At 49.9% G+C, this 13,921-nt stretch overlaps 2 protein-coding genes across 4 annotated transcripts in view; both read left to right on the top strand.

The window, feature by feature from the left end:
• SLC13A3 (solute carrier family 13 member 3) overlaps window positions 1–2,152 on the top strand; it is an 87,181-nt gene extending 85,029 nt beyond the window's left edge. For all 3 annotated transcript variants that reach the window (XM_072944331.1, XM_072944332.1, XM_072944330.1), the window contains one exon: window positions 367–2,152. In XM_072944331.1, coding sequence (XP_072800432.1) covers window positions 367–543 — 177 coding nt within the window. In that variant the 3' untranslated portion in view covers window positions 544–2,152. The remainder of the gene's footprint in view (window positions 1–366) is intronic.
• A 4,863-nt stretch (window positions 2,153–7,015) lies between these two features.
• On the top strand, window positions 7,016–12,879 carry OCSTAMP (osteoclast stimulatory transmembrane protein). The gene is made up of 3 exons (XM_031687750.2): window positions 7,016–7,869; window positions 8,338–9,340; window positions 11,996–12,879. Exons 1-3 carry the CDS (start codon window positions 7,826–7,828, stop codon window positions 12,356–12,358), a joined length of 1,410 nt encoding a protein of 469 aa, XP_031543610.2. The 5' UTR covers window positions 7,016–7,825; the 3' UTR covers window positions 12,359–12,879.
• The last annotated feature ends 1,042 nt before the right edge of the window (window positions 12,880–13,921 follow it).

Genomic DNA, 13,921 nt, shown 5'->3' with positions numbered 1-13,921 from the left:
GAACCAGATTATTTTCAAGTTGTGTGAGCTTGAGTAAGCCAACTTCTCTGAGCCTCATGTTCCTCTTCTGTAAAATGGGAACAACAGTACTAACAACAGCAGCAGCCCTCAGAGGGCTGCTTTCAGGGTGAAGGACAGCTCTGTGACATCTGCCTGGCACGGTACCTGGTGCCTAGAAACCACTCAGCTCTTTGAGGCCCAGCCTAGTGGTGTGTGAAGATGGAAGGGTGTTGGGCACCGACCAACCTGGGCACCTGTCCTGGCTCCCTCACTTGCCAGCTGTGCGATCTTGGGCAAATGACTTTCTGACTCTGAGCCTGGGTTTCCCCATCTCTCTCCCTCACCCTGGGCCCTCCCTCACTGCAGGTGCGGACAGGATTCCTGATGAACCTGATGGGTGTCCTGCTGCTCAGCCTGGCCATGAACACCTGGGCACAGACCATCTTCCAGCTGGACACCTTCCCCGAGTGGGCCAACATCCACTTAGCCAATGTCACCGCCCTGCCATCCACCTTGGCCAATGACACATTTCGGACCCTCTGAGTCCCCCTTGGGGACTCTCTTTGGGCTGGGCCCTCCCCCTTGGGGACTCTCTTTGGGCTGGGCCCTCCCAGTTTTCGCCATCACCTGCTGCTAGGACCCTACAGGATGATCAAGCAATTCTTCTCTGAGATCCAGTATGCAGCAAGGAGGGGTGACCTCCAGCGGTCCACTTGGGTCTTCAGGTTCATTATCTAGGATATCTTTTCCTTCTCTATCATGCAGTTCAGGGCCCAGATACCTCCTAGATCTGCCACTTGAAAAACAAACCCCTTTAACTCTGAGCCGTTCTGTGGTTAGGAAGCCAGAAAGCCCAGCCGCAGTGACAATAAGTGAATCTAGACTGGCGCTTGTCTTCAGCAGCTGGGATGAGGGGCACGGCTACTATCCCTCGCTGACTAGGTTACACTCTGGAGAGACCATCTTGCCTGGAGGGGCCACCTTGATTCAAGAGGCTTTGGGGGCTGCCATGTTCCCGCCCAGTTGTCCCAGCTGTTCGGAGCCGGTGTGTGTGCTGCTGGGTGGAGGCCCATTCTGTGCCGGTTGTTTGAGTATCACCCCTACCGGTACCCAGCAGCCAGGGTTGCTTTCAATTTCTGGAGATAAGGGGAGGGACGGATGACTTTCCGAGGACACGAAGACCGTGCAGAGCCTCTTTGCTGCTTCTCTGGGCTCCCGAGCACACAAGGAACGTTCTAGACCTTTCTACCCAAGCTTTTTAGGATTTTCCTGTTTAATCTGATTCAGTGTGGCCACAGTTCTGGAGTCAGGCCAAGCCTGGGCCCTGCCCTCTCGTGGGTGGCCGGCCCACAGCCCCACCCAGCCAGGCCCCTCCTGCGTGGGTCCCGCAGGGGCTTTGTGGCTGCCGGCGTCTTGTTCTAGGAGCCGGGCTTTGCCTGCCCACCCCTACCCCGAGCAGTAAGCGTGTTTGATTAGTCAAGGCCACGTTTTTCAGGGGTGAGAGAAAAGCCAAGGTAAATCAGGGCCTTGTAAAAGGCCAGGGTCAAATGCCTCAGGCAGGGAGATACAATTCTCTTCTACAGACAAGGACAGCTTCAGACTGCCCCTGAGCCGGTGGCTGGCGGGGCCTGTCCTAGAGGATTTGATCCCTCCTTGTTTCAGGCAGGAATTCACTTGGCACCCCCAGTGAATAGCACAGCTTGGACCCAACAGGTGCTTGGGAAGTGTCTGGAATCAGTGGCCAGGCATTAGCCCAGCATCAGAAAAGGCGCTGGCTGAGGGGCCCAGAAAACTCACATCGTCTGCTTCCTACGCCTCTGAGGGATGAGATTCCCCGAGCAGCTGGGGCTGGAGAGGAAGCACCCAGGGGCTGGACGTGTTTTTAGAATGGCACAGTGAGTCGTGGATGTTTCCCTTGGGGCAGGGAGAGGGAGGAGGGGGCCCTGCGGTTGGAGAATGAGCTCCCCATCCTTCCTGTAGGGGCACTACAAGATTTAGTCACAGTTACAGCCTGCTGGGGTTAGGGGTGCACTCCTGTAGGACAGGAGAGGGGAGAAGTTCATTCACAGAGAAACCCAAAGGGCTTGTAACCAGGTGAATCATGATTTCAAATACTTTTGATTGAAAATGCTATAAAATGATGTTAATCGAACACTGGGCCTGGAGATTATTTGCCTTTGTGGACACAGAAGAGCTTCAAAGCCTCAAATTCTGGAACCAGGGGTTTCACAGAATTTACTTCCCTGACCTCACTTCCTGACTGCTCTCCCCTCTCTACTCCACTCCTGCAACATACTCAAACTCATCTGCCTCAGGGCCTTTGCACATGCCTGTTCCCTTGGCCTAAAACACTTTGCTGCCAAATATATGCTTGTTTCCTCATTTGATCCAGGTATCTGCTCAGATGTCACCTCCCCTGAGAAGCTTCCCAGACCATCGAGTCTAAAATGTCACCCTCATTACTCTTTATCCCCTTTTCTTGTTATATTTTTCTTCTTAGTATTTAGTCAGGACACTGTATTGTTTTCTTGTTTCTTAACTTTCTCTTTCTCTAGAATATGAACTTATGAGAATACAAACTTTATTTTGTTCAGTGCTGTGACTTCAGTACCTAGAACAGTTTCTGACACACAGCAGGTGCTCAGTAAACATTTGATAAATGAATCTACATCAGAATTTCTGAGGAAGCAGTCTCACTCTTCCATCTGGGGCCTATTTGGCTCATTTCTTTATTCACTCGTTCGTCCATTTATTCATTCAACAATTCAGAACCTGTTATGTGCTAGTTCACTGTCCCCACCCACTTGAAACTTAGCCAAGGAGACAGGCAGTAGGCCAGTAAACAAATAAATAAAATGACTCTGGGTCATAATGTGGACTAAGAATAAAATGAAACTGGTCAATGTGACAAGGCTACTTTAGCCGGGGTGGTCAGGGCGGACTTCTCTGAGGAGGTGGCACTGGAGTGAGACCAGAAGGTGTCAGCCATGTGCTCTTGGTGGTGTGGGAGGAAGGGGGATGACAGGGGTGGTACACAGTCATTGGAAATTTACCAAGAACTCATCTGGAACATACAAGCACACTTGGAAGTCGAAAGAGACAAAAACAAACAAAACAAAACACCTGTTTTAGTTACTTTGACTGCATGACAAATCGCCCCAAAACTCAGGGCCTTAACACGCAATAATTTATTGGCTCCCATGTCTGCCTTGGGTCAGAGTTCTGCAGGCATGGTTTTGTCTCTGTTCTGCATGGTGTGTCTGGGGCCACCCAGCTGGGGGTTTAGCTGAAACTGGGATGTCCGTGACGGTTGTGGACCATCCAGGGTCATGTGGCTTGTCCAGGAGTCGAGCCTTGACTTCTGTATGTGACAGTGGGCTTCTCAGAAGGCAAAAGTAGAAGCTACCATGGCCCTTAAGGCCTGAGCTTGGGAGTCCAAGAACAGCAATTCTGCCACATTTGATTGGTCAAAGCAGATCACAGGGTTAGCCTGGTTCAAGGGTAGGGAAATAACTCTACTCCTTGATGGGGGGACTGGCATCCACATACAGGGGAGAAGACAACTGGCCACCAGCTTTGGAAGTCTTCCACCATAACACTCAAGAGAAAATTGAGTGAAACTTACGAATATGCTGTTCTAAAAAGGGGTCTGTAAAGTGGCCAGGAGGTTTACAAGGAGATGCTGAAACCAGTTGTAATCAGACAAATGCAGGTGAAAACAAGATTCAACAATACACCAATCAGACTGGCCAAAAAGTAGAAAAAAGCGGACAACAAGTGATGGTGAAATGGGAGGAAACAGGAACCCTCGTTTTCTGCTGAAGAGATAACAAACTATTACCATCATCCTGGCAAGCAGTTTGGTGGTAACTGGGGGGATTCATTATCTGCATTCCCTGTGGTCCAGTTATCTTATTCTTGGGCTGAAATCCAAGAAAAATTATCCCATGGGTCCGTGGGGATACAGTGGAGGAGGATATTTGTGCTACTGTTGTTTGAGATACCAAGGAGCTGGAGGCCACCTAGGTGACCATCACTGGGGAAGGGGATGCATTTAAATAAAATATGGAGGAAGCACACTTGGCAACACAGCAGCACGTAGAAGTGATGAAACATTAAGTGATAGGGTGGATATGTATCTACTCCAGCATGTACGTCAAATAGAAGTGCATAGAGTCACACGGGCAGAGGAGTGGAAGTGGTGACGGTAAATGGGAAAAAAGGTGAACAAAAGTCACTGAGCGAGTTCAGTAAGCCTGTTGGACTCCTGGCTCCACCCATAACATCTGTATGATCTTAAGCAGCTCCTTTACAGTTTGGACTTTGGTTTCCCCATCTGAGAGATGAGAGCCATAGTCAGGATCTCAAAAGGTGTTAGTAAGCACATACACTAGCTCATGTGAGGTGAGTTGAGTAGAGGGTCTAGCGACAAGGAGTGGGCAGATGGTTACGTACAGAAAGCACAAGGGAAGGGTAGACCCTGGTGATGGGTCGGATGAGAGGGCTAGTCATGCAGAAACACCTCCCACCCCAGGGTCAGAGGACAGCTGCCGACCTGGAGCTAGCAACTTAAGTCCAAGGATGCATCCAGTCCTTAGTGACTCCATAAGGATGCAACTGCCCTGGATCTTCCCTCCCTCAGCTCTCCTGCTAGGGCTCCCCAGTGGTCAAACCCAACTGTATTGGTCAAGGTTCTCCAGAGAAACAGAACCAACAGGATGTGCATATATGGAAAGAGTTGCAGTTCAAGTCCAAAGGCAGCCTGCTGGCAGAATTCACTCTTGCTCAGGAGAAGTCAGCCTTTTGTTCTAGTCAGACCTTCACCTGATTAAATGAGGCCCACCACCACATTATGGAGGGCGATCTGCCTTATTCAAACTCCATCCATTTAAATGTCTCATTTGAAAACACCCTCACAGAAAGATCCAGAATAATGTTTGACCAAATAGCCAGACACCATAGTACTAACAAGTTGACACATAAAATTAACTATCACACCAACAGAAGCCAGAATGCAAGGGAGTCTTTTGATGTAGCCCATCCAGGTCCTTCTTAATCATTGTTTACACTGATTACATGTTGAAAGGATAATATTTTGAATATCTTAGGTTGACTGAAATATTTTATTAAAATTAATTTCACTTTTTCATGTGGCTACTAGAAATTTTTAATTATATTTGTGGCCCCCATTCTGTTTCTATATATTAGAGAGCACTGCCTGTTTGATAAGATTCTAGCCCCCACTCTCCTGCACATCCTCAAACCAGCTGGAGGATGGCAACATTCTACACTTGTGAGCTGTGTCCGTGACTCTAATATTCTTCGGGCCTCTGATCATGATTCTAGATCTGAAAATTTACCACTTCCTCTTCCTGTTCTGTCTTATGGCTCTGAATCCTCCACCCAGAAATTCCTGTCAACAAAGCTCATTCTATTTTTGATGATTCAAAACCCCTTCCGGATGTTGTGGGCCTTAGACTCAGGCAGAAATGAGCAGAAATGACTACCCACATGTGCTGAGAAAAGCCAAAAATATCTTCTGCCCCTTCCCTCCCTATGCTCCCATCCTCCCAAATCTTACGCATCCACTAGAGGCCTTCGAGAAATGATCAGCATGGTCCCATCAGTGCCCTGGTGCCGGTGCAGAAACTAGGCAAATGCTGGTGTCTTCCAGGACTCTCCCCTCTGACCAGCACAGCGCCCTGAAGTTTCTTGTGTGATGGGACCCACGCCAGGGATACGGTCCAGTGGGCATCACAGAGGCCCGTGCAATTAGGTCTGAGAAGCCTGGGGCTCACTCAGGCCAAGATGTCAGCCCAGGTCAGAGGGAGCAGGGCTGGAGCATTTGTATATTGTTTACTGGACCCTAAGAAGTAGGAAATGGTAGTCTCCTCATTAAAGCAGAGTACACACAGTTTCAGAGAGGGACAGTGTTGTTCCGAAGGTCACACAGTACAGTAAGTGGCGGAGCTGGCATTTGAGTGCAGGTCTGCCGCCTGCAGCTCAGGGCCCCTGCAGGTCAGAGGAGCGGCCAGCAGCTCCCTGCGTGGGTCCCACTGAGGCCCCCTGCAGAGGTTACTAACTGGCAGCCTCACTGGCTCCGGCCCACAGACCTACCAAGGTTAGCCTGCACCATGGTCTCTCATTTTTTTTAAAAAATGCCAGCTTTTAAAACTTGGAGACTTTTACATAAAAATGGAAATAACTGGGAAAAAATGGAGATGACTGACATCTTTGGAAAAACTGGACACCCTGGTAACGTTGGGCCTCATTTTCAAGGAGCTTCAACCCTCAGCTGGAGTGGAATAGAAGCTGCCCTTTGCAAAGGGTCTGCACGCGGCAGTTCCCCGCTGTTTCCACCCGGCCGGCTTTGCCCCTGCAGGTACGTGTGCTTCCTGCTCTTGGTCTCCTCTGTGTGCTCAGCTCTTTGCAGACTTGGCAGCTGGCCTGCCATCCTGGAGGGGCTTGTGACCTGGGAAGAAGTTTAGGCCCTCTGAGGGCCACAGGTGTCTCATCCAATTGTGTGACTATGAGAATGCCACTTCCCTTATCTGGGCCATGGGACAGCCTCCTTTAGGCCTGAGCGAGTGACCCAATGTCCTTAGAAGGGAAAAATGACAAGGATTCTGGAATATTGTGTAAGTGTGCCCCCTCACTGATCCATCCTGAAGGGTGAGGGGCAGGGGCTCAGGAGAGGCCTCCTGGAGGAGGCGGTCCTGCTGGTAGTGATGAGGCACAGAAACACTGTGGAGGCGGAGGGGAGTATCTGCTTTCCAGGTGGAGATTGGCTTTCAGAACTGCTCAAAAGTGTACCTGCAGGGCGGTGCCGATGGCAGAGCCCACAAACAGGGGCTTCACGTTTACTGAGTGCCTGCAGAGCCAGCTGCATCCCAAGGTCACCATGAATCTTATGAATTCTTCCCTCCCCTCCAGTAGGGCACAGTAGCCGACTGGAAGACTCTGGAGCAGGGTTGCTGGATATAAATCATGGCTCTACTTGTTACTAGCTGAGTGGCTGGGTTAAGGGACTTAACTCTCTGGATCTCAGTTTTCTGAACTGAAGAGTGAAAATATCAGTCCCTACCACGAGGGGCTGTGTGAGGAATGGATTGAGTGAACTCGGATAGAAACTGTTTAGAAGCGTGCCTGATACTTGAAAAGTGCTCAGTAAATGTTAACCGTTATTATCATGCCTCCTTCAGAGGGGGAAAGTAAGACGGAGAGATGAGGTCACCCGCCCAAGATCACCCAGCTAGAGAGGGACAGAGCTGTGATTTGGAGCTAGATCCGCATTGGGCTAGAGACAGAAAGGGAGCTGAGAGGGAGACCAGAGCCACTGATGATTGGAAAGAGTCTCAGCAGATGTCCAGTTGTCTCCTGTGGGTTTCCACCTTCTAAGAGTTACGGATCAGCCTCTGCCTGCAGCTGCGCAGGGGGAGGGAAAGGGGAAGACCAGATGAGTTCTAGTCCCAGAACTACCACTGATGAGCTGTATGTCTTCTCTGTGCCTCAGTTTCCTCTTCTGTGAAATGGGACTAATTGTACCTCCTGACTATCAGGATTAGAGAGGTTGCTTGGAAAAGGCGTGTTCTCTCCTCCCACCCCTTCCACTGGATCTTGCCTGGGAGAGGATGAGGCAGCTTGCCCAACCCCCTGGGAGGTGGGCCCAGGCAGGGCGGGACAAGGCCACCAGGAGCACTTAAGGGCAGAAAAGCAGAAGTGACAGTTTCCCAAGCCCTGGAGGACACAATTCCCTCCCTTCCTTTCCATCTGCCGTGGTCGCTGCCTGAGCCCGCCTGCCAGGATCCGCAGCTGTTCAGGGAGCATGAGGGCACTCCAGGGAGCAGCAGAGCATCTCATCCAGACTGGGTAGGTCTGGGGACCTTGGACCCTGGGGCCATAGGCAAGAAAACAGTCAGTGGTCAGGCCTGATGGGGCTGAGAATGCAAATGAAATAGCGTCTCTCCCTGTTTCTCTCTTTTATTCCCTCTCTTTCATCCCTCTCTTTGCGACTCCATCGTTCCCTTGGGCCAGCTGTCCTCACAAGACAAGCAGCCTAGATGTTATCCTCACATCCTCAAGAACTGCTTGGAAACTGGGTTCCTTCCTGACAACGCAGTGAGAATAATCGTGTGGAAGGTTCTGATTGGCTCAGCTTGGGTTATGTGGGTTTAGGATGGCTTACTCTGATTGGCCCACCTGGGAAGAGTGCCCACCCATGTGGGTAAAGGGGTGGAGCCTATTAGCAGTTGAAGAGTTTGTAGGGCAGGGGCATTGGGCAGACACACAACCCCCCAACTCTCTTGTTAGAAGTTCTCCCAATTTCCTTGTGTGCAGGTGGCGAGTCTGTTACCTGGGGCTCTGCAAGGCCCTTGCCCTGCTGCAGGCCACCTGGATCGCCTTCTCCCAGCCTGTTCCAGCCAGCTGTGGCCAGCTGCTGACCCAGCTCCTCCTGTGCGGTTCCCTGGCTGTTGCTGCTGCAGGTCTGACCTACCACTGGCTGGTGTCCTCGCTGCTCTATCCTCTGGAGCCCTCGGCTCTGGTGGCCACCATCTGTGGCCTCCTGGTGTTCCTGGGCCTGGGTCTGGTGCCTCCAGCCCGCTGCCTGTTTGCGCTCAGCGTGCCCACCCTGGGCACGGAGCAGGGCCGCCGCCTGCTCCTGTCCTGGAGTACCGCCACCCTGGCCGTCGCTGTGGTGCCTAACGTCTTGGCCAACATGCACGCAGCTGGGCAGGTGCTGAGGTGTGTCACTGAGGGCTCCCTGGAGAGTCTGCTCAACACCACTCACCAGCTGCACATGGCATCCCGGGCTCTGGGCCCTGACAGCCTAGCGGGCGGCCAGGGCCTGATGCTCCAGGCCCAGGACAATGGCTCTGCCTTCCAGCTCCACATGCTCAGGGTCACTCAGCAGGTCCTGGAGGACTTCTCCGGCCTGGAGTCCTTGGCCCGGGGGGCATCCCTGTGGAGTCAGAGGCTGGTCACAGGGCTCCTTATGCTGGGCCTCCTGGTGGACTCGGCCTGGTACCTCCATCGCTACCTGACTGACCTGTGGTTTGATAACATCTACGCCACACGGCAGCTGGCTCAGCAGCTGGCAGAGGTCGGGGCCACACACCTGGTGTCCTCCCCACCAGCCTGGCTGCTCTGGGCGGCCCGGCCGAGGCTGTCCCAGGGGGAGCTGCTGAGTTGTCTCCTAAGGCTGGGTCTGCTCACCCTGCTCCTGGTGTCCACGGCTGTGACGGTGGCCACAGACCATGTGGCCTTTCTCCTGGCGCAGGCAGCCGTGGACTGGGCTCAGAAGCTGCCTGCTGTGCCCATCACACTCACGGTCAAGTACGATGTAAGTGCAACAGCGGGAAGGTGGGCATAGTCATCTCCTTGAGGGAAATGGTAGGGCTCATTAAACCCTTGACTCAAAGTGGAATTTTACTTGCCTTCAAGTCACAGTCCTTGGAAGAGCTATGAGATCCAGGGGCACTGGCAAATGCTCTATTTAATTCCCATGACAGCCTGATGCAGTGGGCTCTCACTGCCGGTGAGGATACTGGTACCCGGGAACATTGAAATAATTTGCTCCCCCTGTCCCCCACCAAGGTCAGTCTTCACACAGGGCAGCATGTCCCAGTCTCATTTTTCTCACTTGTACAAATCGGTCGATCCTCCTTACCCTACAACGTTACCGTAAGTCTTAAAATGTGGTAGTCTCCAGAAGTACCTAGTAGGCTGCAGGCCACACAGTACATGTTTAATAGATAGTGGCTACTATGACCCACTCACATCTGCATACGACGGACTGGAGGAGGGCTGAGGAATGGTCTAGATCAGGAGTCTACCAACTGCAGCCCTGGGGCCAATCCTGCCAGCCTCCTGTTTTTGTAAATTGAGTTTTATTGGACACAGCTGTGCCATTTGTTTACGGATCGGCTGCGGCTGCTCCACGAAGGCAAAGCTGAGTCATTGCAACAGAGATTGTAGGTTCTGCAAAACCTAAAATATTTACTATATTAATAATAACATAAAATATTTACTATCTATTTACTATTGGTTATATTTACTATCTCATAAAGATTTGTGGGTTTTTTTCCCTTGGCCACATATCTTTTTATTTTTTTTTTAATTTTAAATAGTGAGATCTCACATAAAAGTCCATAAAACATACCAAAACTCAGACCCTGAGCTAATAATATTAATAGCTAATATTTATTGAGCATTTATTATATACTAGGAAAGTGTTCTTCAAATTGCATGAAGTCAATTTAATCAGTGTAGGGGCTTATTCTCGCTGTTTTTTTTTGAATGAAATAGAATAGACTTGAAATTTATTAGAGTATATTGTAGGTGATGGGGATGTATTATTCTACGAAATTTTCTTCATAAAATGCATTTCTTGCTGTCGGTCACAGTAAAGAAACACGTTAGGCGTTGTACTGTTACCTGATCTTCTGTATTTCATCAAATCTAAGATGCCATTGTTTGCAAACCACGCCATCATTTTATGCATCATTAGATGAGAAAAGGCTGCCAATTAAACCATGACAATGCTTTATCATTTAGATCTTTGATTGTATTCGTATAAAATAGTTCACTGATTATGTAATACAGATTTACTTTATCATCTTTCTCATGGAAAGATAACAAGAAAAATAGTAATTTTGTGAAGGTTTTCCTAAAACGTCCTCCCATGCAAGCCTGACTCTGGAATGACTCAGGCTGAGTTGTTAGAGCCTGTGGCTTTTTCACTGTTCTCTGTGCCTTCGAGCGAGAGAGAGCACTGGGGATCCTCCACTGTGGTTTCCAGCATTTTCCTCCTAACTGCGGACACCTACTCTGCAGGTTTTGCTGCTGGCACCCTCTGATCCTCTCAGAAAGCAAGAATTAGCACAATGGCCGAACCCAGTTTGGAGTCATATTGATTTGAAGATGCGCTTGATCTCAAAGATGTTAAGATGTGGGAAAAAAAAAAATGAATCCCAGAACTGATGAAACAAGATAGCTCATTTAATCGCCACTGTGATCCAGGAAGACAGAAATTACAATCATCACTATTTTATTGATGAAGACACCGAGACTCAGGGAAGTTAGTGAATCTGTCCAAATTCATCCTACCTGTACGTGGCAGAACCAACCTGTGTCTGTGACTTTGGTGGGCCCTAGGCAGGTTGACTTTCATGGACTCTGTTCTCCATTAAAAATATGAATATCTGCATTGGTATAATGACTAATATATTAATACTATAAGGACAAATATATTAATATTATATAGTTCTTCAACTTAGCAGTCTGTATTTTAATTCTGATTTTAAAAGAAAATAAGACATTTTCGTAGGCACCTCAAAGTACTGTGGGTCCCCAGCAACTGTACCTAATGGAGTTGTCTGTAGCAGAGCCAGGATCCAACCCACGAAGGCTGGCCCTAAAGCTCAAACGGTTAAGCTCTGACCTCCCTGCCTCCCTAGACACCACTCTTCTTGCTCCAACATGCCCCATGGAAATTGGAGAGCCTAATACTTACTAGCAGGATATTGGGAGGACCCCCCCCCCGGCTGGGACTAACCCTTGGGTGGGCCGCGTGTCATCCACGGTGTGACCTTAAGTTCCCATCTTTTAAATGAAGCTCCTACTGGGCTCGACCTCATAAAACTGTGCTTATTCGATGGACTAGAGCATCTGAAGGATTCACTAAGGGCTCAGCAAAAAGTGAATGCCCATAGTATGAATTTGTTTTCTCTAAATATTCTCTGCCCAAAGAATAATAATAATAATACAGGTAGCAATTGTACAGTGCTTTTTATTCAACAGAAAGCCCATTTCAAACACCTGATCTCATTTGGCCATCCTCAAACCCCTGGAGGCCAGGGTTATGTCCAGGCCCATTTTGCAGATAAGGGCAGGGAAAGTTGGACTCGGCCAGCCCTACAAGTGGCCGTCTGTGCTGGGGGGCAGGGAACAGCTGGGGTGTGTGTCCACTGACTTTGCTTTTTCCTTCTTTTTGAAGGCTGCATACACCGTCCTGGGCTTCATCCCCTTCCTCTTTAACCAGCCGCCTCCAGAGAGCCCCTTCCTCTCCACCCACAAATCCTTCCACTGGGAGCTCCGCTTCACCGCTGCCGGCTGCCCGCTGCTGCCCGCCCGGCGCCCGCACACAGCCGCACCCCTGGCTGCGGGGGCCCTGCAACTTGTGGCCGGCTCCACCGTCCTCCTGGAGACCTACGCCCGCCGCCTGCGGCACAGCATCGCTGCCTCCTTCTTCACAAGCCAGGAGGCAAGGAGGGTCCGCCACCTTCACGCCCGGCTCCAGCGAAGACACGACAGGCTCCGAGGCCAGCAGCTGGTCCCAGGCGCTCCATCCTGCTCCTGACAGCTGGGCCAAGCAGCAAGCATCCAGCACAGCTAGACAGGCCTGCTGGATGGATATCTGGATAAACAGAGAGCAGTGGGGCCAAGGAGAAAGAGCTTTGGAGTTGCCCAGACCTGAGTTATAACCTTGGCCCTTCGGCTGCCTCCCTGTGTGACCTTGAGTAGGTTGCTTCACCTCTCTGAGCCTCAGTTTCTACATCTGCATAGCGATGGCATAATAACAATTGATGTGACCAACTTTCCACAAGGAAATGTGGGTAATGACGGAGTGAAATATTGGACGTGAAAGGCCTTGATAACCAGAAAAGGATGGTGCAAAGTGAAGACCAGGAAGAGCGGAGACACCCACAGTTCCTCGGGGCCAGTGGGGGGTCTGCCCAGGCTCCAATCTGTATCCACTGTTTTACCAGGTGGATGGAGACTTTGCATCCTGTGTCTAAATGCCTCTGGAACTTATTTATATGTCCGTGAGTCTTCTGAACTTACTTAGAGTAATTTTATATATTAAATAAAATCAACCAAATCAAGCAAATGTATACAGTAAATGTATGTATTAAATCCTAAATTAGATTGTCGCTCCTTGGCTTCAGATTCCTTGAGGGGTTTCCCATCTAGGGTTGCCAGGTTCAGCAAATAAAAATATAGGACACCTGGTTCCATTAGAATTTCAGATAAAAAACAAATACAGGTTAAGCGTAAGTATGAACTGAGGATACTTATATGAAACCTGTATCTGTTTATCTGAAATTCAAATTGATGAGTAATCCGTATTTTGTCTGGCAACTCCAACCCCATCGAAATTATTAAAATCGCAGCTCCTTCCCCTGTGGGCTTGGTATTCCCTGTTTTTCCCTCCAGGTCTTCCTCTGTCCCTCTCTCACCTCCTCTTTTCCCAGGAATCTGACCTCTGTGAATGGGTATCACACTTGCCATAGAGGTGGATACTTTTGAGATGTGAATCAAGCAGTTTAGAGTTAAGAAGAGAAAGAGAGATTGTTGGAAGGACCACTGCTGGGAGTATGAAATACTGAGACACCGGGTTGGGGAGAGAGGATTTTACAGGGGAGTGGTGTTTTACTTCCCTTAGGGTTTCCTTCAGAAACTCCAGTAAAGATAAAATTACCTTCCCTTTTGGTCTATGTTGCTGCCAAAGTGTTTATTTGAATACCAGGACTCAGTGGCTCGAGCCCCCTGCAGGTCACATGTCATCACAGGGGAAGACACATAAGTGGAGCTTCAGCCAGGGCATCGGATCTGTCCTTTGATGGAACCGACATCCAAAGGCACATATCAGTGGTTGGGTTTGCAAAAGGATGGAAAACAGAAATACTACCGCCTGCCCCTACCCCCCAGCACTCCCAGCTCTGGGGTATTTTTAGGCTGTGAGTCACCAACTGCAGTGAGCCTGGCCACAGTCCAGCCTCTTTTCCACCCACTCCCCAAAGGTGTTTGTCCTCATTGCTAAGAGGCACCATCAGCCTCCCACAACACCCAGCCCCCATCACAGCTCCCTTTCCCTCAAAGCTGCCTTGTTGTTCACTTAGGCAGCGACTCATCTGCACTT

The sequence above is a fragment of the Vicugna pacos genome, chromosome 19 (assembly GCF_048564905.1).
Source record: "Vicugna pacos chromosome 19, VicPac4, whole genome shotgun sequence".
Classification (NCBI taxonomy): domain Eukaryota; kingdom Metazoa; phylum Chordata; class Mammalia; order Artiodactyla; family Camelidae; genus Vicugna; species Vicugna pacos.
This window is presented reverse-complemented; position numbering and strand designations above follow the sequence as displayed.

Coding starts and splice junctions, on each gene's coding strand:
- OCSTAMP (XM_031687750.2), top strand. CDS start 7,826: ATGAGGGCACTCCAGGGAGCAGCAGAGCATCTCATCCAGACTGG. Junction 7,870..8,337: donor GAGCATCTCATCCAGACTGG/GTAGGTCTGGGG, acceptor CCTTGTGTGCAG/GTGGCGAGTCTGTTACCTGG. Junction 9,341..11,995: donor CACTCACGGTCAAGTACGAT/GTAAGTGCAACA, acceptor TTCTTTTTGAAG/GCTGCATACACCGTCCTGGG.